This window comes from Chelon labrosus, assembly GCF_963514085.1.
Source record: "Chelon labrosus genome assembly, chromosome: 14".
Classification (NCBI taxonomy): domain Eukaryota; kingdom Metazoa; phylum Chordata; class Actinopteri; order Mugiliformes; family Mugilidae; genus Chelon; species Chelon labrosus.
The window spans coordinates 27,302,188-27,325,126 of NC_140347.1; the positions used below are offsets into that span (position 1 = coordinate 27,302,188).

General features: G+C 42.6%; 1 protein-coding gene across 1 annotated transcript in view; it reads right to left on the reverse strand.

The window, feature by feature from the left end:
* nbas (NBAS subunit of NRZ tethering complex) overlaps window positions 1-22,939 on the reverse strand; it is a 172,049-nt gene that overhangs the window by 30,387 nt on the left and 118,723 nt on the right. Inside the window, exons 46-49 of the mRNA XM_084560840.1 lie at window positions 21,855-22,079; window positions 18,494-18,696; window positions 15,414-15,503; window positions 14,187-14,370 (exon numbers count right to left, since the gene is read on the reverse strand). Coding sequence (XP_084416966.1) covers window positions 14,187-14,370; window positions 15,414-15,503; window positions 18,494-18,696; window positions 21,855-22,079 — 702 coding nt within the window. The remainder of the gene's footprint in view (window positions 1-14,186; window positions 14,371-15,413; window positions 15,504-18,493; window positions 18,697-21,854; window positions 22,080-22,939) is intronic.

Below are 22,939 nucleotides of genomic sequence, written 5' to 3' on the forward strand. Positions count from 1 at the left end.
TAATGAATCACAACACGGTTTAAAAGCTGACTTATTTGTAGTCTGTGAATGCTGAGGACAAACCGCTCAATCGTTCACAATCAGCAGGGGACGTCTGAGGAATAACTCACAGCACTTGAGAGACATAACAATCAGTGCTGCCGGTCAAGCGTCTAAGTCGAAGTTGCTCTAAAGTTTAATAATAACCACCTTAACTTTAACATCAATAACTTTCATCAGAGAGCATACAGTCACAGCTCAGAACAAAACACACAATTAAGCTGGCAATAGGATGGGTGGTGGGCAACTTATGGCTGGTTTAGGCTTCTGTGTCACTTTGACGCCGTAGCTATGGAGACAGCCCAGACCCTACGAGGACCCTAACGCCGTAGCTTGATGTTTCCTGCAGCGACGCAAACCGCAAGAGCTGTGATTGGTCCGCTTGGTAGTAACGTGTTTCTATTTTAGTATTTCCAGCTGCTTCTCCATCTCTGCAATTTTGGAATTAATTGTTTTGGATCAATAAAGATGGAACACATAGAGCAGGGGTCTTCAACGTTTTCCAGGCCAAGGACCCCCAAACTGATAGAGACATGGAGCAGGGACCCCCTAGTTATGTATATGTGTATTTAAAGACATTTAAATTTGTGGAAAAAATTGCAGGGGGAATTTAAAAAAAAAAAGTCTAATCCACCAAAGCTTTCGCGACCCCCCTGCAGTACCTCCGAGGACCCCCTAGGGGTCGCGGACCCCCTGTTGAAGACCTCTGACATAGAGTAAAGGTTAACAGAAGAGGTTCAGAGATACAAACATTTGTATGACTTTGGCTTCGTCTTTGGCAAAATTTGGGTGAAAGTTTCAGTCGCCATTGTTGAAAGTGAAGCAGGAAGTAGCAACAAAAATTAAACCAACTGGCAAAAAAGACACAGCGCCGACTAGTGTTTGGGTGGTGTTGTTACAGAGCGAACCAGACTGACAAGTATAAATGGCTCGCACCGGCGTAGGCCACTTGCGTTAGAGGCGTTACGGCCTCTAACACTACTTTAAATGAGCCTTTAGCATCAGCACACAGCATATGGTGTATACATGGGTGTACCTACATGCCAATTCACATAATCATGAACAGTGCATGTTCTCAATGATGTTACTGACCTTGAAATAATAGCTCTACCAATAGCCATAGTATGTGAGGCAGCACAGCTAAATGTTAAAGACAAACTTGCTGGCGTTTAGAAAGTGTTGAGGATTCATTATCTTAATATTATAAACATCTGCACCAAATCTCAAGTAATATGTGCCAATCTGTCCTCTAGTTGTCGTCTCATTTCAATTATACAAACACTGATAGAGAAAAATCCCAGGCTTACCAGAGTGAGTAGAATAAAATGAAGCCCACTGCAACCTTTGATATACAGTGTGTATGAAAGGGAAAGGCAATGCATCCAATGGTTGCTGAGAAATTTCAGTTTGCACCAATGTGACGGACTGACAGGCTGACGCTGCCATCCATGGAGCAATGGCGCTACCAAGGTTAAAACTCAGACCTTTGGCCTCAACGTTACTCTTCGATAAAAGCCTCTTTCTGCCAAGCTATATTTATATATCTTTCAGCCACACATTTTTAATGCTACGAATGTAATTTGAAAGTGCATTTAAAGGAAACCTGGAAGCCAGTGAGAAAGTTCAATCTGGCTTCCCTTATTGATTGCTCGAAAACAACCCAGTAATGGAATGGAATTGATATGAAACATCCAAGTAATGGAAAAGGACACTCATATTATCACTTTTCAAGGAAGAAATAAACTCCCTCCCACACACACACACACACACACACACACACACACACACACACACTCATTTATATGTATCCACACCAGGTTTTGTGTCATACCAAACACATGCAGACCTAAAAGACGTCATGTCTTCACATTTGACAAGGCCGGTCCCAGTGACTTCTCAAAGTATGTGGTGAACAAATGGTCACCCTCTGCGTGCTACGATGTGGTCGACAGGTTAATAGCCGGTGATACCATCCCTGTCTACCTTGGCAGCTCTCCCTCCTTCCAACTCATCACATCGTATTACCACGGCCCATCATGATGGTGAGCACTTTCAATTCCACCTTTCTGTCAAATGAGCAACATGAAGGGAGGATAGAATTTTTTATGAAATATCTTGGCATAGAAAATACACCAGCATAAATGTTGCCATTTAATAGTCTCAGTTTGCTAAATTAAAATGGCCATCACCCAACTCCTTGTTCAGATGACCTGGGAGATCCACTTTAGGATGACACAATTGAGGCAACTGGAGCAACGGATACAGGTGATTGACCATAGACAGTAAAGCATGGAAGGCGGAACTGCTCCTCAAAAGTGAAGCCAAAGCAAGTAGAGCTCCCCCCGGTGACTGGCTGCAGTATAGGTCAGAAGCTCCACCCCTCCATGTTAGTGGATGGGACTTGGGCTGAATTAAAATACACGTCAAATATCTTTTTTTAAGAGATGGTTTCTGTCATTTTAGGTAGTTAATATAATGTTGATACATGCTCAAGTTCAATTTAGTTAGTTATTTGACGCACAAGATGTGACATAATGGCAACCATCAGCTGCCATGCCAACTGCTCTGTAAAGCGGCCCGTGGGACCGTGAGTGTTGGGGAAAATTTCTGTCCCCTAGGGGTGGTCATGAGAGAAAATAATTGAGAACCACTGGAATAATCCAACATTTCATTGTAACTGGTGGAGGTAGAGCAGAGTGCAGTATTAATTAAATGAAAATGCCAGTGAGTTTGGCAGAACTCTATTTATACAGTCCATGTGATTGACATATGCTGCAAACCCAGAGTTCCTCTAAGCGTTTACCGCAAAGAAACACCATGTTTTGCTACCACCAAATTCACCGCGCCGATGGCGGGCTTGGAGCATTGGCTGAACCCAGATGGAGTAGCGTTGTCATTGTATCTTCTTTTCAAACAGAGACTGGTGAGGACCAGTAAAGCTAGGCCTGCTCACACACGGGCAATATTTTGATTTAGAGGTGCTTGTTTTACAGGAACATTTGGGTTGGCAAATATACAAGAGAGTCACCTTGGCAACCACATTTGGGAACGTCCACTAGCGGCAAATTGTCAGCTAGCAATGGCGGACGATTGAATTGCTTGATATGTGGACAGAACTTAATCCATAATAACAACACCTTTTGATCTAAACATCTATGATAATGTCATCCTTGCAAACCAATAACGATGAATAAGTATAGTTTTTTATCGATTTAAAAATATCTGCATGGCAGGTACAACCGTCAAGGTTGAAACTGCTGGCTTTCAGCATCAAATTTACATCAAAGATGGAGGGTTTCTTCCTCAATTTACATGAGCTGTTAGTAAATCACAAATGAACTTCTGACCTCATCAGCAAAACTGCCTGATAATCTTCTCTGTGACTTGGCAATTATCTCAGTCCTTGACCTGAGAGAGAGAGGGAGAGAGAGAGAGAGAAAGGGAAGGAAGAAGGAGGAGAGAACACGGGATGCGGGCATGTCAGTGTATCGGACTGGGAGAGCCAGCGGAGCCGTGGGATGCAGAGATCTCGGTGTCTGGCCTTTACTGAGTGCGCTCTGAGTGAGCTCATCAATATTCATTGACCTGCTCCGGCTAATGTCCCCAGCGACGGGCAGAATAAAGTTGCAGAGGTCGCACACTTCACAAGGGGAGAGAGAGGCAGGGAGAGCGAGGGAGAAAATGAGTGATGGCGAGGAAGTGAGCGGGGATGATAAGAGAGTGCAGGTTTCAGACAAAATGAGAGCAAAGAGAAGCAAACACCAAAAGGGCAAAGCCTCGGGGCCTGTTGGGGGTTAGGGAGTTTATTAAGACTTGAAAGTGAAACACATAAAACATGCAGAGGATACATAACTACAAAGATAAAGACACACGGGCCTGTGGAGAACAAACAAACACACACACTCTTATGTATGCAAAGCGTGACATGACAAGATGAGCACAATGACAAATAAATACAGCTTTTCAAACCGCTCCTTTTATTTCTCGTGCTTTTTCTCGCTTTCCCTGTAGTCTGGGGTAAATCCACAATGTATAACATGACACTTGAGGAAACGCAATGACATGCACCTCAAGAGAGGAAGAAGAGGAAGATAAGAGACGCAGAAGACAAAGCACAGAAGGGGAGTGGTTAGAAAGCAAGAGCAGATCAGTGTCGGGAGGAAAAGAACAAGCTTGTAGCCTAAACCCATCCTGACACACATCTGCTGACATGACGCCACACTGGCACACATTAATATGAAGCACATATCAGCTGTCTTCACAGTATATTTTAATATTAAACCCATCATCTCCTTAATCATGCATGCACATATTGGGGTGATGAATACTCAAGGTGAGAAGAAGGCCAAGGAGAAGGGATGATACTAAATAATGTTAGTGTGTAGCGCACATGCTAACTCCCGGATGGACATACAGTCACACGTTCAATTACTTAAGATGAGAATTATTTAAATGTTTAAAATGAGCAGTTTAAATGAGCACAAATTTAAATGTAGGTGCCAGAATCTTGGATGCACACATTCACTCATATAAAGTTAGGCTTAATCATGAAGAGCCAGCTGACGTGAAACAGTTACAGCAGAAATGTACATGCTCAAGCTTGTTTAAGTGATATCAAGGCTTAAACTTGTGCCTTATTAAGGTGGATGGCTGTGGATGGTGTCACATGCCGCTGAGCCTGCCTAGGTGTCACTCGCCAACCTACGTTGCATTGGCCGAGAGTTAAGCTTGGTACATGCTCTGCGAGAAGCAAGAAATTTGTTCTTGTTCTCGAGGTGAGCAAGAACAATAACAACGTTTTGCCCAGGTCATTTATACTTCACAAGAAACTCAAGTGCCGAACTCCGCGGCAGTCCTCATAGGGTCCTCCCACTGCAGCATACGTCACACACGCTAAGCATTGTGGGAGATGCGGGAGACAGATGACAAGAGGTGTCAGGTGGTCGTTTTGGCAGCATGCACCCACACACAATATACCAATCTCTACCCAGGACAGATTAGCAGTCACACTGCGAATATCAGCATCTGGGAGATGATAGACTGAGTGCTAGCATGCCCGCTTATCCGCATTAACCACACCCACTTCCGATTTCTGACCAATCACAAAATAGTTGTCGGACACCACGCGAGAAAAAAGTTCTGGCCGGCTGATGTGCTGAGAACAAGCTGCGAGAACTCCCAAAACTGGGCTGTGAGAACAAAATAATAATTCTAATCTTGCAGCCCTAGGAGCGAGAACAAATTTCTCACTGCTCTCAGAGAATGCAACAGGCCCTAGGAGGAGTCAGGCAATGCTGAGATGACAACAGAAACAGCCATCAGCGTTGAAATTCAGAAAAACTATAGGTGACGTCACTGAGGGTTCATCCATCTTTACACACAGTCAACACAAAGAACTTGCCAAAAAAGGATGAGCCAGCCCCCGACCTCATGTTTTTTGTTCTCCCTCCTTCTCATCTGGCATTATGCTGCCCACTGCTATCGCTTCAAATGTCCTCAGGCTATTTTTTCCCTTTTTCTCCTCATGTCTCTTTCCCGCTTCACATCTTGTCTTTCTTTGTTTATTTTTTATTGCTCGGCCTCCTCTCTGGTGTTTTTTTTGACTGAATCATCAGCGATCCCACCGAGATGACAAAGTGTTCTGCTCTACTCTCCTGGCTCAGAGTTAAAAGCATATAAATAAAGTTTTCGCAAGGAGCCGAGGGGGATAGATAAAAGCTGCCAAAAGAAGTAGGAATTATAGCCGGGGCCTGGCTATCACGACAATGACCTGTGATCTGTAGCATTAGACTGTAGCCATAAGATAGCTTTCTCAACCCCATCACATTTATTATTTATCTACTTGGAACTCTGCTCTCTCTTCCTCTGTTCATGTATAACCCTCCCCTTGCAGTCCAGGCTCATTCACTTTCATCAGACAAAATCCTCCTCAGCTTCTCTGTCCGGCTTCTCCTCTCCACCTGGCCTTCCACCTCAGCAGAGCCCCGTCATTTTTTTCTTTCTTTCACACAATCCCCATCTGCCCTCAGAAGTTCCCCCAGAAGTTGTCTTCCAGTTTTCAACTTTTCAAACACCGCACCGGGAGTTGATTCCTAGCATCTGACAAAACATGACGCGGGAGGATGGGTGTGTGTCTGCGCACACCACAGGGGCCTAATACCAACGATCAGCAGCAGCGAAATACATTGTTCTGTCAACCAACAACAATCCCACTAGTGTTTCTGTTTGTATTCCTGTCATGTATACTGCTGTTACAACAAAATGGCATGCGGTTCATCTGTCTAGTTTTTTGTTTTTTTATGTTTATCACCGTCTTTTATGTCAAGCAGAAAAACTTCAAACAGTAGCCTTAATACTTGATTACTTAGCAGCGAGAGTGGAGTGTGTTGCAATATGCCTTTATGCCCACATTGACATGCACACAAACTTCAAATATTCTACGTTTTATGGCCCATACAAGAAACTACAACTACATGACTGTATGCTAATGCAATGCATCGGTTAAAGATGTTCAGGTCTGTCTCTGTGCCTGCACGTGTCTAACTTTTAACAATGTGTCCAGAAATTGTGGAATTCTTTCATTCTGTGCGTAACTGCCGCATACAAAATGGAAATCACCAGCACATCTTTCTGCAGAACAGGAACAAAGGTGAAGTGAGAGACTAAGGAAACAGAGAAAAGCTAGAATTGCTACTTTGAGTTTGTAAGCCTCAGCCAACCGATCAAGTTGCAGTTTACATGTACTGTACGTCTACCTATATGCAAATAAATATACGCATGGAATACTTTAAAAGAATTTTAAAAAATGTGTTATGATGTCTAAGTGAAGTTGATCTTTTGGATCTGTAAATGGGATCGCTTCCTCATTGAGAGATTTTGTCATATTTAGCATACAAATTCAAATTTTGTGAAGTCACAGTGTTCTTTGATTACCAAAATTTTATTCAATTTTTTTACTCAATCAAGCAGACATTTGTTCAAGGCGTTCCTGAGATGCTGAATTCACAAGAGAGACGGAAGGATGTACATACAAACGGACAAAACGTCGGCCGAGGCTCCGGAAGGCGCAATAGCGTAAAAAAGCACAAACGAATGTGTTTAGATTCGACTGGACGGGAATAACTGCAAGGAAATGGAGGAAAGTTGAAAAAGAAGAAATCCTTGAAAGCGATTAATATAGAGTGAAGGTTAAACAGCATGTGTCTGAGTGAAAAAAAAGCCCTGCACCTCTAAGAGTAAAAGAGACAAGCTCAAATTTTAAACCTTCACCTAATCCGATTTTTTTTTGCAGTTGCCAGCATTTTTTTATTTTTTTTTGTCAGAGAAAACAAAAGGACATGACATTTTGAAAGGTGAAACAAAAAAAAAAAGAAGAGGAAAAGGAAAACGTGACTCTGGAAAAGTCAAATCGGGGCCAGGTTGGGTTTAAAGAGTGGGGGGTCTGGAGGCTGTCTAGCTGCAGACTAGGAGCTGTCAGAGCGCAACTGCATAGCCTGTTCTGCTCAGCTCGGTTCATCCATATTAGATAGACGACACGCTGCAAGGCCAAACAGCACAGCGCCAAAACAGTGTGTCACAGCAAATGATCCATGGTATTGACGGGGGGGGGGGGGGGTTAGGAGCTTGTAGCGTGAATCAGTGATCACTGCCGATGCGCTTAGATGACGACTTCTCATGCACATACACACATGTAGGTGATTTTCCTTGCATCCTCCCCCTGTGTCGTGCGGTGAAACATTAAGGGTGAACACATGTGTGAAGGTGATTCACTGACCCGGCTCACCGTCCTTCACTGCATTGTGTCTTGTGTGTGCGTTTGTGCTGCAAACCCGGCGTGGCCTTTGATGTTAGCACCGTCATGGGATTTACCACAGTATTTAGCCTGACACTATAAAACCCAAGGCTACAGCATTAACGAGCATGTACAGTATGCAGAATAGGCCCGCGTGCATTTCCTCACACATTAGCTTTCCGATGTCACGTCTTTGTCTTTGAAATGCCACGAAGAAATAAGTATATTGTTGTTAGTGACACGGAGGCCAGTACACACAAAGACATGCACAGCGGCTAAACAGAACCTCCGATCTTGACAGTGGTGACATTTGGATGCCCTGCCGTTATGACTAATCATTCAAAATGAAGTCACAAAATCTATTCCCGGCTTCACCTCTCACACCTCTCTGTGCCTCTCCTCCCGTATCATCTCCCCCTCCTCCAGACTGCCTAAATGTCAGCATTTCAATTGGGCTCATTAATACCTCCCTTTTCAGGTGTCTCTGTGGCTAAGTAGTATGTTTGGGTGCTAAGGGAGGCAGAAATGATGATGCATCGGAATGGTAAGTGGAATGTTTTTTATCTCATTTTCTGCTTTAATATCAGCCCTGTATCTTTTTTTTTTTTCCATCTTATATCTCTTATCCATCATTATCCCCCTCCCCTCTCTCGGTTTCCCTCTGATATATCATCTCTGGTTGTGCGCGAGGCAGTGGCCGTGAATCATGCAGTGGCCTTTCCACTGACACGGCCCAGCTTGACCCGGTCTGGACACCGCAGCGCTAAGCAGCATCCATCATGAGCAGCAGTGCTTCTATCAGGAGTCGGCACTCTGGAATGTGTCTGTCTGTGTGTATAATACAAAAATGCTAGTGTATGAGGATGCATATACAATGCGGGCTGCAGATAAAGGGAAGGAGGAAGCCAGAGGAGAGAGGAGGGAGGTTTGGACAGCCGATGAGAACAGACTACAAGACTTTTCCAATTTTGACAGACTGTGAGGATCTGAGGATTTCTTGATGTAGTGTCAAAGAGGTGAGCACAGGAGGCAATGAGGGAGGGATGGAGGATTACACTGTAAGTGAATCAGATCTGCAGGAATACACAATGCAGCTTCGAAACACCAACAGCCTGGCGATCAGCAGGCAGGAAAACAAAGGAAGCTGGAGCAGCAGATATAACATTTGAGCTAAATCAGTTGTGATCATAGACGCTGTACTCTGAATTCACTAGTAATTCTTTCAGTGACTAGTTCACCCACACTTAAATCAGCTAAAACATACTAACAGCAATGAGTAAAAAGACAATGTAAGGTGGGAGAGACCTGAAACAGTGAGCCCCGACGATTGATTTAATTTCAGCGATCTTAAGGTGTTGTTTTTAGTTACAGCTGGTGGCATCCTCTACTCTCATTAACTGCCCTGCGCCAAACAGCACTTAGAACAGTTAGTTGCTAGCTGGCTGGCGATCAGAAGAGCATTTAGCAGCTAAAAATAAACTCAGATGTTGGACCAAAACAGAGCTAAAAGGAGAGCCAATATTGAACTTACATTTGCCATGTTGCCAGAAACACAACCCCACAGGAGTGCTTCTGCAGCTCTATATCTGATGATGTGAAAATATATGCTAAGTAGTTCACCATATGAACTAGAAAGGTGATAAAAAGGTAAAATACCAGTGCTGGCTCTGCGGCAGCCAGGAATTCTGTTATTGCAGGTGATAAAGAGGTGTGTTTTTTTTTTTTTTTTTTTTTTAACATTAGGTGGTATACTATAGTCCCTGGGGATGCTGAAGCGCAATGATTGTGAGAGCTCACTAACAGCGTGGTGCACAAGCTGTGGCACATTAGGCAAAGATAATAGTTTGACCTTTTGGAAATATGTTAATTAACTTTCTCATTGAGAATGAGAATTTACTCTCATATCAGTGCAGTAAATATGGAGCTATTTAGATGAACTAGCTTAAAACAGAAGGAAAGCATTAGCCTGCACCTTGTGAAGCTGACTGATTACAGGCAATATCCAACCAGCAACTTCTGGGGCTAAGAGAAGAAGACAATGCAGAAAGTGCAATTCCTCAAATGACCACTTGGGGCTGTTTAGATCCCTGCAGAAAAAACATGATTCACTTCTGTAGCTAATCTTCCCATTGATGACAACATTACAGGGGGGATGTGTTTATATAACTCATTTGAATTATATCAAGTCTTAAAGTTATGCATGTACACTGATCAGCCACAACATTAAAACCACCGACAGGAGAAGTAAATAACATCTTGACCATCTTGTGACAATACAATGTTCTGCTGGGAAACTTTTGAACCAGACATACATCTAGAACCCACCTAGACCAGGCCCCCCCACCCCATAGCAATGACACTCCTTGATGGCAGCAGCCATCCCCAGCAGGATGCAGCCTGACACAGACACACACAGAAACGGTTTAGGAACAATTCAAGAAACATGAAGAACAGCAGGTGTTGGCCTCCCAAGTCACTAGATCCCAAACAGATTAAGTATCTCTGGGATGCACTGGAACAAGCCTGATCCACAGAGGTGCACAGGACACCCTCAGAAGGCCCATGTCCATCCTCTGATGAGTCAGAACTCTTTTGGAGGCACAAGGGAGACCTACACAGCCACTTTGAGTGACAGGTGGGTGGTCTTACATGCCTCCAGCTGTCTGCCTTAGCGTCACACACCCGGCAATGCTTCACTCCTGTTCCACCTCTTTGCCCATTTTCGTATTAGCCGGGAGTTATGCGCAGTCAGGCAACGAGCCACCACACTGAGCTCCGAAAGCACACTTCAGGAATCCTATTGGTGATACACAGTTAATGGATAACTCTCATCTGTTTAATCTGAAGCCTTCTGGCAAAGCTAGACGATCTGTTTTCTCTGCTTTAAAGTGATGCCGCTCGGGCTTCTTTTTAATATTTGCCAATTGCCTAGAAGGTCTCAAACCAAAGCAGCGGCAGTGTGAGCGTGGTGTCAATGAATGCGTATCGGCAGTCAGTGCCGTCATATTTATAAATCAAGTTTCTTTCAGCCACAGTGTAACAGCAGGACAACACTGCCTTCACAGTCATATAACATCACTATTTTTTCCCCAAACTGGATATTCTTTACTTTGTAGCCCTATTGTTCTATTTCAAAGTAAAATCCATATTTATACTCTGACCTTTTTCCTGGTTCCAAGAGGAAATAAAAAAAACAAAGGAAAAAAATTGAAAGCCTAGCATAACGTGTGTAATTTATCAGTGTCAATAAACCAAACCAATCTGTAGCCGGTTATATGCATCAAATAATAATTTTTTACCCTGAATAATTACTTGATCAACTAAAAACCAGCAGTTTCCTTTCCTCTGATCTCTTTTTTCCCCCTTGATCAATGAGCCACGAATTAACTATTATTTTTATTTCATGCTCATTCAAGGAAAAAAATTGCAATAAATAAATATAAAAAGAGGGAATAAATTGTGCTTCCCTCTTTTGATCCATGAATGGCTTTTCAGTCTGGTTGATACTGGGTAAACAGAGAGAGAGGAATACAAAGAGAAAGATGTACAGAGAATGAAAGAATGGGAAGATGAGGGATTCATTTAGAAAAAAAAAGAATAAAAAGCATTGTTTTTAAAAAACAAAAAGCGTCTGATTTCTGTTCTGAATATAGATGTCCAGTCATGTGTATTATTTGTGTGTGTTACATGCGCTATATGTGCACCCGTGAGTGTATGTCAGCGTGCATGTGCGAGCGCATGCGGTTGTTTTGCGGCTGCCTCTGATCGCAGACGACAGTGTTAATCAGACGTCTTTGTCTGAAGAGCAAAGAGACGACGGCGGAGAAGAGAAGATGAGAGAACCTCAAACGTAAACGTGCTGCCGGCATCAGTTTCACTCACAAAGTGTGGCTTGACAGAACGGTTGTCATGGAAATCACAGCAGGCAGCCCGACGCGCATATGTGTGTGGTATGGAGTTTGCAAGAGTACGCAAAATGGATACAGTGGTTTTGTGCGGATGTGTGGGGAAACAGTTAGGTTGTGTTGATTAGTTAAGGGACCAGGAGGACAGAAGGAAAACAATGCCAACTTCTTTCCTTCCTTCTTTCTCTTGTCATCTCTGTCAACACCTGACTTTTTTCCTCAATCAGCATCACTTCTCTCTCTCTCTCGCCTCCTTTTCTTGTCTTGTTTCTGGCTGTGAGCTGGCCTGATGAGGTCAGACAGGAGCACTACCAAGTCTCTGGCATGGCCTCAGGGCACTGCCATCAGTGCCAGCTCTCTTTCTCTCTCTCTCTCTCTCACGGGCGGTACCAGCCCAGCAAACACGATTAAGCCCGCTTTCAGCCGAGCAGTTGACACAATGAATATTCGCTCCAATTACAATTCAAAAAGTAATAAATAAAAGAGTGAGCGTATGCGTTTGTGCACTGGTTTGGATTCGTGTCGGTACAGATGAGCACATGGAAAATACTTCCAGCGAGCAAAATATTTAGACTAATCAAAGTTAAATGAGACATTTGGGTACAAGAACCTCGCTCACATTTAACCGCCTCTCGGTTGCCTTGGGGAGAGAAAAAGAGAAAGAAGAGAAAGCGGCACTTCATCTGAATTGAGGCTCGCTCTTACAGCGAGCCTTCTTTTACAAGATTAATTAACAGATCCCTTGGATATACACACCTTTAAGGGTGCACGTGTGTGTGTCTGCCTTTGTGTGTGTGTTCTTCATCAGAGCCTGCCAAATGTCGGGAGTGCACCCAATTAGTTAAAGAGTCCGGGCCCCCACACCTGTCTACCTGCGCTGACAATGGCCCGCGGCTGCGCGCATACATTTGCACATTAATTAACGAGCTTGGGCCATTCATTAGTCATTCAGATAACTTAATGACCAGCCACTCAACTGCCGCTTACACCAGGGAGAGGGGAGGATGGAGGCAGAGCCACGCGGGCAAATATACACATGTGCAAACTAGGGCTGGGGGATGTGGACAATAAATTGAAGTTGATTTGAATGAATTTGTTTCCAACTACAAGACCTTAAAACACAATTCATAAATAATTAAAAGAAATGCATCAATAAAAAATGTTTAAAAAATAGGTAATAACCAAGTGCCACGGCTAGATGAGAGGAGAAACAACTTGCACTTAGAATTCCTGTTGATCAACAAGGTCTCTGGTATTCTCTTTTAACTAGCAGTGCACCACTTGTAGTGAACAGTCTTCTTCTCTAATAAAAGGACAATGCTGAGCAGAAGAACAACAACACAAGGCTGCATGGTTCCACTGGTCCAGAGATCTGCAGCTGCATCCCAGTCTTCTCCCGTGTTTTGTTGTACAGCCATGGTAACGCTACCTCGGCTAAATGTTTGGGGCTCAGTGGTTCATACTTGCAATTGATTGTTTTCAACACTTTCATAAGGGGTGTTTTTTTTCCAACAGTGTAAATGAGTAGCATGTATTCCGTGATATTAAATGCCAGTGCTTCTGTCATGTTCTTCCACTGATGCCCTGTTTTGTCATAATGTCTGTCGTCTTTCATCGGATGCCATTACTCCAGCTTGTGGCAGACTGGGAAAACTCAGACAGGCCGGTGACTCAAAGGAAACTGTGACAGACTACGTCACTGCAGAGGACTGGACGTCATTTGGGTGACAGAGGAGTGAGTAATAATCTGAATTTTGGGTTTGGGGATTTTTTTTAATATCTTTAAAACACAAAAACACCCAGCCCTAGTGCCAGCATACGGCATGCTCCAACAATGAGATGTTCTTGACACACTAGTTCAAATAAAAAGAGGATTTAGGGATGCTAAAGAATGACCTATATTGAACTATGAACTACTATTGAAGTGATATCTGCACTTTCCACTGAACTACCATGTGGGTTATGAAGTTTACTATGAACTGGAGATGAATCCCACAGAAAGCTTTCAACAGTTGATAATTATACATCTGCTACAAAGGTCTTTTACAACTGTGACAACTAAAATGACTTTAGAAATCTTTGTTATAAGCAATTATAAAAACACAAGTGAGACTACATCATACTTATCCCTTCAACTGTTTAACAGCCAAAAGTGTATCTTATGTTCTTATTCAACTATCTATCTATCTATCTATCTATCTATCTATCTATCTTATCTTTCTTATCTATCTATCTATCTATCTATCTATCCATCTATCTTTTTATAGACAAAAGAAAAGGACAAATATTGAAGCCTCTCTTGCCTCTTTCAGCCCAATTACCAGTGTTCTGTTTTTAGAGTGCTTTGGTTTAAGGTTGAGAAGGTTGAGTCTGAAGTGATGTATAATTTGCACTTTGTTAGTGCGGGGTTGATGAGTCGCTGATGCCAGCGAGAGCATCTGCGCAGTTACCTCTCTGTCTTTGAGAACAGCCTTGGTCCTGTAGAGCAGCAGCAGACGAACGTCGCTGTCCCCGAGGCTGAAGTTGCTCTCCAGGATCCGCAGCACGTCGATGCGAGGTCGCACGGGCAGGGACGCGTCGCCGCAAAATGGACGCAGCCAAGCCAGGAGGTCGTCTGAAGTCACCGCGCTGTCGCTGAGGGAGGGGGGGTCGAGAAAGACAGGCGTCAGGCAGGCGGAGTTAGGCAAAGATAGAGAGGTTATTATAAGATAACGTTAGATGGTAGTTTGCCGTCTCTGTAGTAGTTTGCAAAAACGTAGACTGAAAATTAAAGAAGTCATTAGATAACCTGCAACTACTAAATATTTTTTGTCCTTACACTGGTCTATCCACTCCATTTGCAACCCCCCCATTTTATGGACTTAATAAAGAATGTACCCCTTGGTGGCTTTGATTGGCCTTCTGACCACCAACCAGAGGGCACCTACCCTCTGTTAATACTTACTTCCTATGTTACTGTTGCTAGGTTAGACAATCAACAGCCATGTGGGGGTCCATTGTCACAGAACTTGTAATAGCAGAGTGCAGAGGTAACGTGGAGGCAAGATCCAAGTTAACGTTAGCAGACAGAGGGAAAAAAAAAAACTTTTTCAGTTTAGTCCCTTTGATTACTTACTTTATTACTACCTTCTCTGTACACACACACACACGTTTGACGTAACATTTTTGAAGAATCACAATAACGAGTTTAGATGCTAAGCCAGGCTACAGGTTTTCATAGTTCTTCTATGGGAATGGTAGACTGCGTTGCTGTTGTTTGTCTAACCTAGCAAGAGTAACATAGCAAGTTGGGTCATGACAAAGGGTAGGAGCCCTCAGATCCATTGTTTAAGTTTACCTTATTTGACTGATGGCCACAAAAAAAACCTGACTGCAGTTTAACAGGTGCTATCAAAATACCTTTAGCTCCCCCCAAAAAATGTTACCAGACTAGTCGGCCTCATTTTGATTTGTCTTAATTTATTTAACAGGCATTTCGCTGACATTTGACACTGGGCAGGTATTAACTGAGTTGAAAAAGAGAGTAACAAAGGCATATTTGAAGCTTATTTTGATTACGAACATGCTTACTAGCGTCTGTTCAATGCGAACAATTTAGGTTTAAGACAGTTAATTGCAGTAAGACTAAAGTGCATACGTGGTCTAAAAGGTTGTGTTAGTGTACAGATGTAACCTACCCACTCTGCACATTGTTGTGCACAGCGGTCACCATGGCCTCCAGGACCCTGAGGGGTTGCGGGTAATTTGTCAGGCCGACCGGGTCTCCACTGAAAAACAAACCACATCACCACAATCATCTTACATAACACGCTAATTAAGATAAGATTTTCAAATTAGCACAAAGTCAAGGGACAGGACAGCAGCTGAGAAAGAAAATAAAAGTAATCGAAGCCTCTTTCCTCATAGACAGTGCTGGTTAAAAATGTGTCTGGCGACGATGAAATGCTGGAAGCGAACGCAGCTTTGTAAAAATGAACCATCATGAAATTATCTTAAGTCCCGCAGACAAGATGCAACAGAAAAAAAAAACATTTATATCTATTTCCAAGCTCACAGGCTCTGTGAGCAAGCTGGAAATTTACAAGAATGTATAATAATTGAATCGTTTAATGTTGATAAATGGGATTCTTTAAACTTCAAATGAGGTATAAATTAGATAAATGAGAGGATTTTCATTGTAGGTGAGCTTACAGAGGTACCAGGAATGTCATTGGAGTATATTTCAGAGGGGTTCTGATGCTGTATGTGTGTGTGTGTGTGTGTGTGTGTGTGTGTGTGTGTGTGTGTGTGTGTGTACTGTACCATATGTTGGAGGGCCATTTTTCACAAAGAAAAAAATAAATGTGGAAAAAAGTGATTTCCCTCGACTCCATATACAGACCAACATAAACGCATGCCCTGGCCCTGGCCCATACCCACAACCGTGCACACCTGCATACACATACGTACATACATACATGCACACGACGTACGAGTTACAATGCAGCATATTCCTTATCACATTTCACCGCTTACATTTTCTCTTCAAACACACAGAATAGTTATGACAGTTACAAAAGACGGCCATTAGTGCGAGGCTCAGGTATGCCTGCTGCACCAGGCTGAGGGCTTGGAGAGAGACAAAACCCAGACTGGCTCATTCATACCTGCCAAACACAATGCTTCGAGAAACAACAGACACACGCGCAAACACACACACACGCACGCACAAACACCGCCACTGCATAAAGGGATATTCATATGCAAGAACACCGAGTGACATGTTCAAGGGAAAGAAAAACCTCCAGTGAACACATAAGGCTCAGCGTGTGCACTCTTGCGCCTGTGTGTGGGTGTGTGTGTGTGTGTGTTGGGAGTGAGATCCGGAGGGGAACAGCTGTATCGGGCGGCATTAATTATAAAAAGATAATGAATCAAAGAAAGGGGAAGAACGTGTGCGTGCAAAAAAGAGTGGCTCTGTGTGTGTGTGTGTTCATTAGGGATAGTGCCTACAACACACAAATGTGTGAGTGGCTGCGCACGTGCATTTTCTGGTGCTGTGTGCTAATGCAGGTGCCACCTATCTGCACTATGCACCATTGAGCAGCCATAAAAAAAGCAGGAAATGAGTCAGGAATATAATCTAGGTGATTGGTTGTCATTTATCAAGCCGATCAGACGGATGCATGATATCTGGTTCTCTCGCTAAAACCTTGCTCTTTGGTCTGTCAGCGTTGGCACACAATGTTCTTGGAGCATAAGTTAGCTTCAATTCAAGCCTATGGACACTACTATTCTGGTTATTACTGGTAATTGCGCTGCACTTGAAAATCCTCAGATGGATCCTCTTTTTTTTATCTCTTCCTGAGCCTATGCTCTTTGTTATATATGTTGTGGGTTGTGATGGCGGGGTTGTGTCAGCGCCACGGTGACTTAAAGTTGCTGCAATCTGTGTTTAACGCGGCTGAAAATTTTCAACCACTGTCATAAGGGATTGGACTGAGGGGGATGGCCTTTGATAATATAATCTATTCAGTAGGAAAATACTAGCATTTACCATGAAAATTCTTGATCTGACTGTTTCTCTTTTATGGCTTACATAAGTATATTTTTTTCTGTTCAGAGATGTTGAGATGAATTCTCTCCTTCTTCCTTTTGAATGCAGGGAGCAGGCAAACACCAATAAAATGCTGTGAGCCCAACTCCCACAGGCAGCTACTGTAGATTCATTTCAACACTTGAGGTTGTGTTGAGGACAGTGTTCTTCACCACCAACATGCTGAGCCAAAGTGGACCAATTTATATATATATATATGTTATATTTCCAGACAAGAACCAACAAAGATCAGGTCGTAGGTGGTGTGTTCAGGTGGCTTCCAGTGCATTTCATGCAATCTGGACAGTTGTAAAAATGCATATCATTTTTGCATACGCGAATACGTAATCTGACCAGACAGGTGTGAAAGGGTTACGTGCAGATGGTAATGCGGTGTGGCAAGTTGTGACAGTGAATGGGAAAAAAAACCCAAAAAACAACAAAATGGAACCACATGTGCTAACCAGACATCTTGTCAGGTGTGCTATGTTTGTCACAGTGTGCGTTATCTTCAGTAACACACAAGTCCACAGTACAATGGTGCTATTTTTTTTTTCTTTAAAACCCTATCCTGTTATTACCCACTTTACGAACAACTGAGGGCTTATGGGGGACAGACAATGTCTGATTTATGACCCAGTGAAAACAAAACACAGAGATTTGTCAAGAAGTGACAAAGACTTTTGAAGAAGGAGATGGTTAAGAGTTTGCTGGATTTTAGATAACTATAAATACAGCAATATATAAGTGTATCTGTGCAGTCAAATTAGTTTCTTTTTATGAAAAAAGAAGCTAAGGATTCTTCTGGGGTTTCCCTCTTTTTAGCTTCTTAGCTTCCTTCAATTTCCTTGAAGGATTAATAAAGTATTCTGATTCTTAGCTCCTCCTGGTTAAAGCTTTATACAGTAGGTCTTTTCATCTAAGCAAGTAAAAAGTGTATTTTCCAAGGACGTACAGTTCCAGAGTCACTGTCATTGTGCATGTTTAGCATAGTGTAAGGTAGGTTATTTATTAGAGGACACATCATCAGTAAACTGTGACAGTTCTAAATGGAAAGGTATTTTGTACGAATGTACCGACAAGAGTTTTTGATACCTCAGAGTTTTGCTGTGTTTATTTTGTGTTTTTGATTGCGCTTTTCTTGGATAGGTGAAGAAGGAGAAAGAGGGAGAGAGACAATACCTGAGCGCGGCCACTACTCTCTCCACCGCATCGTGAAGCACTGTTTTGACGGACAGGTCTAGGGGACCAACTGCGACGCGCAGCAGCTCTCCGATGAGCTCCAGAGGCTGTCCATCCATTGCCATGGTGATTGCCAACTCGCAAATTTTCGACCTCTCGGACCGGGACAAGTCGTAAAGTTGACTGTAGCTCTGCAGCTGCTCCTGGAATAGAAACAAAACAAGAAAAACACAAGTGTGACCAATGTGTGAAAACTATGGGTGAATATTTTGGAAAAGAAATTTGTTAACATATAGAATGTCATATAGAAATGGAAATTACAGTGGTTACCAAACTTATTTTTGCCTTTCATGATTTCCTACAAGTAGCTTTCATTGGTTCCTAGGATACTTGGAGTGTAATGTGATATTCCTTATAATAACATTATAATCATTATATATAGATAATGATTATAATAATGAATAATGTATTTATGATCTTTGATATCCATATTGTATTCAGAGCTGAAGACTGAAGAGTGTCTGAGTGATAAACCTTTAGGCTGTGCATTTTAGTGGATATACTTCTAGCTTCACTTCAACCGCAAATGTCTTTCAGAAATACGTAGCGCTTTCAGTAAAGTGCCTGTTAAGTGCAATGGACACTGTGACGACAGTGTGTGCTATGAAACTAAGCCCCTCAATTTATCGTTCTCCGTTCCAATCCTTAGCTATGATCACAGGGGAGATTAACTATCAAGGAAGTGGCAGGCTTTTCCAAAGAGTAGTTGGTTTTACTGTGATGAGCTGCAAAAGATGGTTTGGGCACGGAATATGGATTCCTATTCACAGTAGAGCCAATGTGTAATGTTAAGGTAATGTTGTGGGCATGTATTGTCCAACAGGGACAAGGAAATCTGGACTAGACTTTGTTTTCTTGTGTCACCACATAATCACTTGAAAATCTGTAGATGAAGAATAGACTAGAGTAAATAGAGTGAAGCATGGACCACAGAAGGGATTTACTCTCCTATTATAGACTGATCCACTAATCAAAACCAGCTGGACCGTCATTATGTTTACTAGTACTGGATCCAAACTGTTTCAAACACACTATACCACTGTACCATATAAAATGTCTACAGCATTTAATTTTCTGTACTCGTCACAGGTCAAGGCGCCCGCGGTAAATTTATCTACAATTCACCATTATCCCCATCAGCTGGTTACGCACATTTGATGGATGACTACAGTATAACCAAACAGAGCCTACGGAGCTCCTTCTATATATCTTTCTATACCCATCTGCCCTTTCCTGGTTCTTATATCCTTTTTATCTATCTCCAAGGATGCAATCACTTCCTCCACCATAAGAAAGGATGTTATATTGTGGAGGATGCAGTGTATGTGTGTCTGTGCATGCACCTCTGACTCTGCGCCTTAAAGCTGTGCCTTGTAATGCCTCTATCTTCCTCTCTATTAAGGAGGGTATGTGCTGTTAAGGGCGGCACAGTGGCGTGGTGTTTAGCACTGACGCTGCATAGCAAGAAGGTTCCAGGCCGACTGGGGCCTTTCGGTGCAGAGTTTAAGTGTGCATGGTTTCCTGTCTTTCTGTGTGGAGTTTGCATGTTCTCCCTGTGTCTGTGTGGGTTCTCTCCGGGTACTCCAGCTTCCTCCTACTGTCCAAAGACATGTTCATTAGGTTAACTGGTGATTCTAAATTGGCCGTAGGTGTGAATGTGGCCGTAGGTCTGTAGGTCTTAGCCCTGTGCGATAGACTGATGTCCAGCCCAACCAACAAGCGGTTACAGAAAGTAAATGAATGAATGTGCTATTAAACAGATAAATCTGGGGCTAAATATTATTAACTTGCACAGTGAAGGGGTCAGAAATGGCCAGTTTTCATGCCTTTTTCATGGTCGCATAGCAACACTCAGTTCATCAAATCATAATGTCCCCTCTCTCTAGCCTCACATTCATTTTGTGTACACACACAAACACACACAGAGCGACAAACAGTGTTGTAAGTCAGTGTGACTTTGGTTAATGAGATGCGTGTACTGTATATACGTCCGTATGGCGGGGCTCATTTGAAACAGCAGACCATAGATTTACATTAATATACCCTTGACTGGCCCCAGTGAGCCTAGGAAAGGCTCAGTCGACCAGAACCACTCCCCCAAAAAATAAAATGCAGCCACACATACACACAAGCAGAAAAAAAGTGTATGCAGACACCATCTGTATGTCTAACTAAAGGTGACCTCGTGAACCGGCAAGGGAATAAAAAATGAGCGTGATCAAGTGTGTGCGTATGCGCCGCAAAGGGTTGTGTATGAGTCAGTAAATCAAAGGGGTTTCAGACGTTGTCATTTGGCCAACTTGGCTAGGAACCAACAGCAGCAAAAATGAACAATGTGTCCCTTGTAGATGTCTATTGCTCACTTCAGTGCAATAGTAGGTGATTAGTTTCAGCTAAACAGAAAAAAATGGCTGTCTTAGCGATAAAAACAATTACTTTAATTTAAGTGGTGTGGTGTATATATCAGCCAATGAAGCTAGGTTTATTTTTCAAACCATTTCAAGCTGAGTAACCACTAATTCTGCATGACATAGTAGTTCTATACTTACGTACTTTCTTTCCATAGTGTGGAACATTCGCCTCCCCCCTTCAGCTATATGAGAAATTACACTATTTCCACTTTTCTTAGCAAAGATGTGTGTATGATGTAGGTCTGCAGTCCAAACCAGTTGTTAGCACTCACTGTCAACTGCTTTCTTTCTGAGACTGTAATCTTTCTTCTAGGTTCTATTTCATTCTTTCTCAGAGAGAGATGAGTTCATAGAACCCAAGTTACATTCATAACTATTTTTCACTGCTACCTCTCTACCATAAGCATTACTACTGGTGAGTTATCATGAGGATGGTTGCACATATACTGCAAAAATACAGATCAGCATTACATAAACTAATGTGACCAGAATTTAACAGAAGTTTATTTATATTTTTATATAAAGTCCTACACTAAAGCTTCTAATACTTAACTGTCTATTTTTGCATCACATTTTACGCAAATTCTTTGGGGTTTTTTTTCTACAAAGACAAAGCCCAATTCAATTTTATGTCAGTTGCAATGACTTACCATTTACGTTTTAGAGCACTTTAACAATCACTCGGATCATTGCATGCCAAAGTACAACTTTGAATCACTGCAGCAAATTTTCAGGTTACCCATATTTACACTGAACAAAGGGCAGTTCAATCATTATTAAACCTTTATGTGTTCGTTCTTTTAATGGATCATTTACCACGCATTTAGACAAAGAAAAATTCCCCCTTTCAAAATATATAATGGCTTAAGTGTCTGGCATATGGGGTCTACCTGCTGGCTGTCTCTGAGAGACAGAACAAATGCATGACTCAGAGTGTCCAGGTGCACTTGTGATTGCTGCAGGTGTGCTAGAGCCTCGTCGAAAGTCATCCCTGCTGGGTCCGTCCCTTCCTGCTCAACACAACCATCGCCTCCTCTCTTCCTGCTCTTCTCACCCAGCTGGCGCAGGGCTTTGGTGGCTCGCTTTATCACCTCCAACCTCGCCTGGATGCTCAGCTGGACACGGAATTGGATGGATAGAAGTAATAGAATGAGAAGGAGGCGTAAGAGGATAAGGAAAGCAAATCGGGGAGAGGGATGGGGTCGAGAGAGAATTGAGAGAGAAGTGGACAGGTTATAGACATTCATTTTGAACTTAACATGTTGAAGAGAGACAGATATAACTCAATATATCTACACCAAAGCATCATCATGAATTTGAGCAGCATATGTGTACATGTTTGAAAAGTGTGCGCATGTGTGAGGGAGTTAAATCATAGCTGCCAGCCTGGTGTAATTGATCTTATTCAGTGTGCGCTAAGTTAACCATTCACTGGGAGTAAAAGTGAGCCTTTGGCTGAAGGAGATTTTACTCTCTTGCAGGGAAGAACACAGGCGCTGACAAGGCCCCACGCACACTTTCACACCAAAAAGACACTTCTTCAAAGATTCATTCATGGGAATTCATTTTGCATTTGCTAGATATCTTCACTCAGACTGTCAAAACTTTTCTCTGCCACCACAGGGCGATCACTCAAGTTGAGTTTCCTCCCAAACATGTAGACTTTTTGAAGTTTAGCTATTTTATGTCAGTATGTATCCCGCAACACCAGGTCCAGGTATGTTCAACCTACATCATTAAATCCTTGGACAATGTTTGAAAAAAGGTTGGCTTCCACTATAGAGGCTATTTTAGATCAATACATCATGGGGGTGCCAAGGCTCTCTGTTTCCCTTCAAAAAAATCTGTCCAGCAGGAGGTATGATAAGTTCTAGTCCTCCATCTTAGCCCATGGCCTTGTAGGAAATGGATCAATACATTGTGGGGGGCAATATGAAACTGAAAGGTCAGATGGATTCCTAACAGTGAGAAGAGA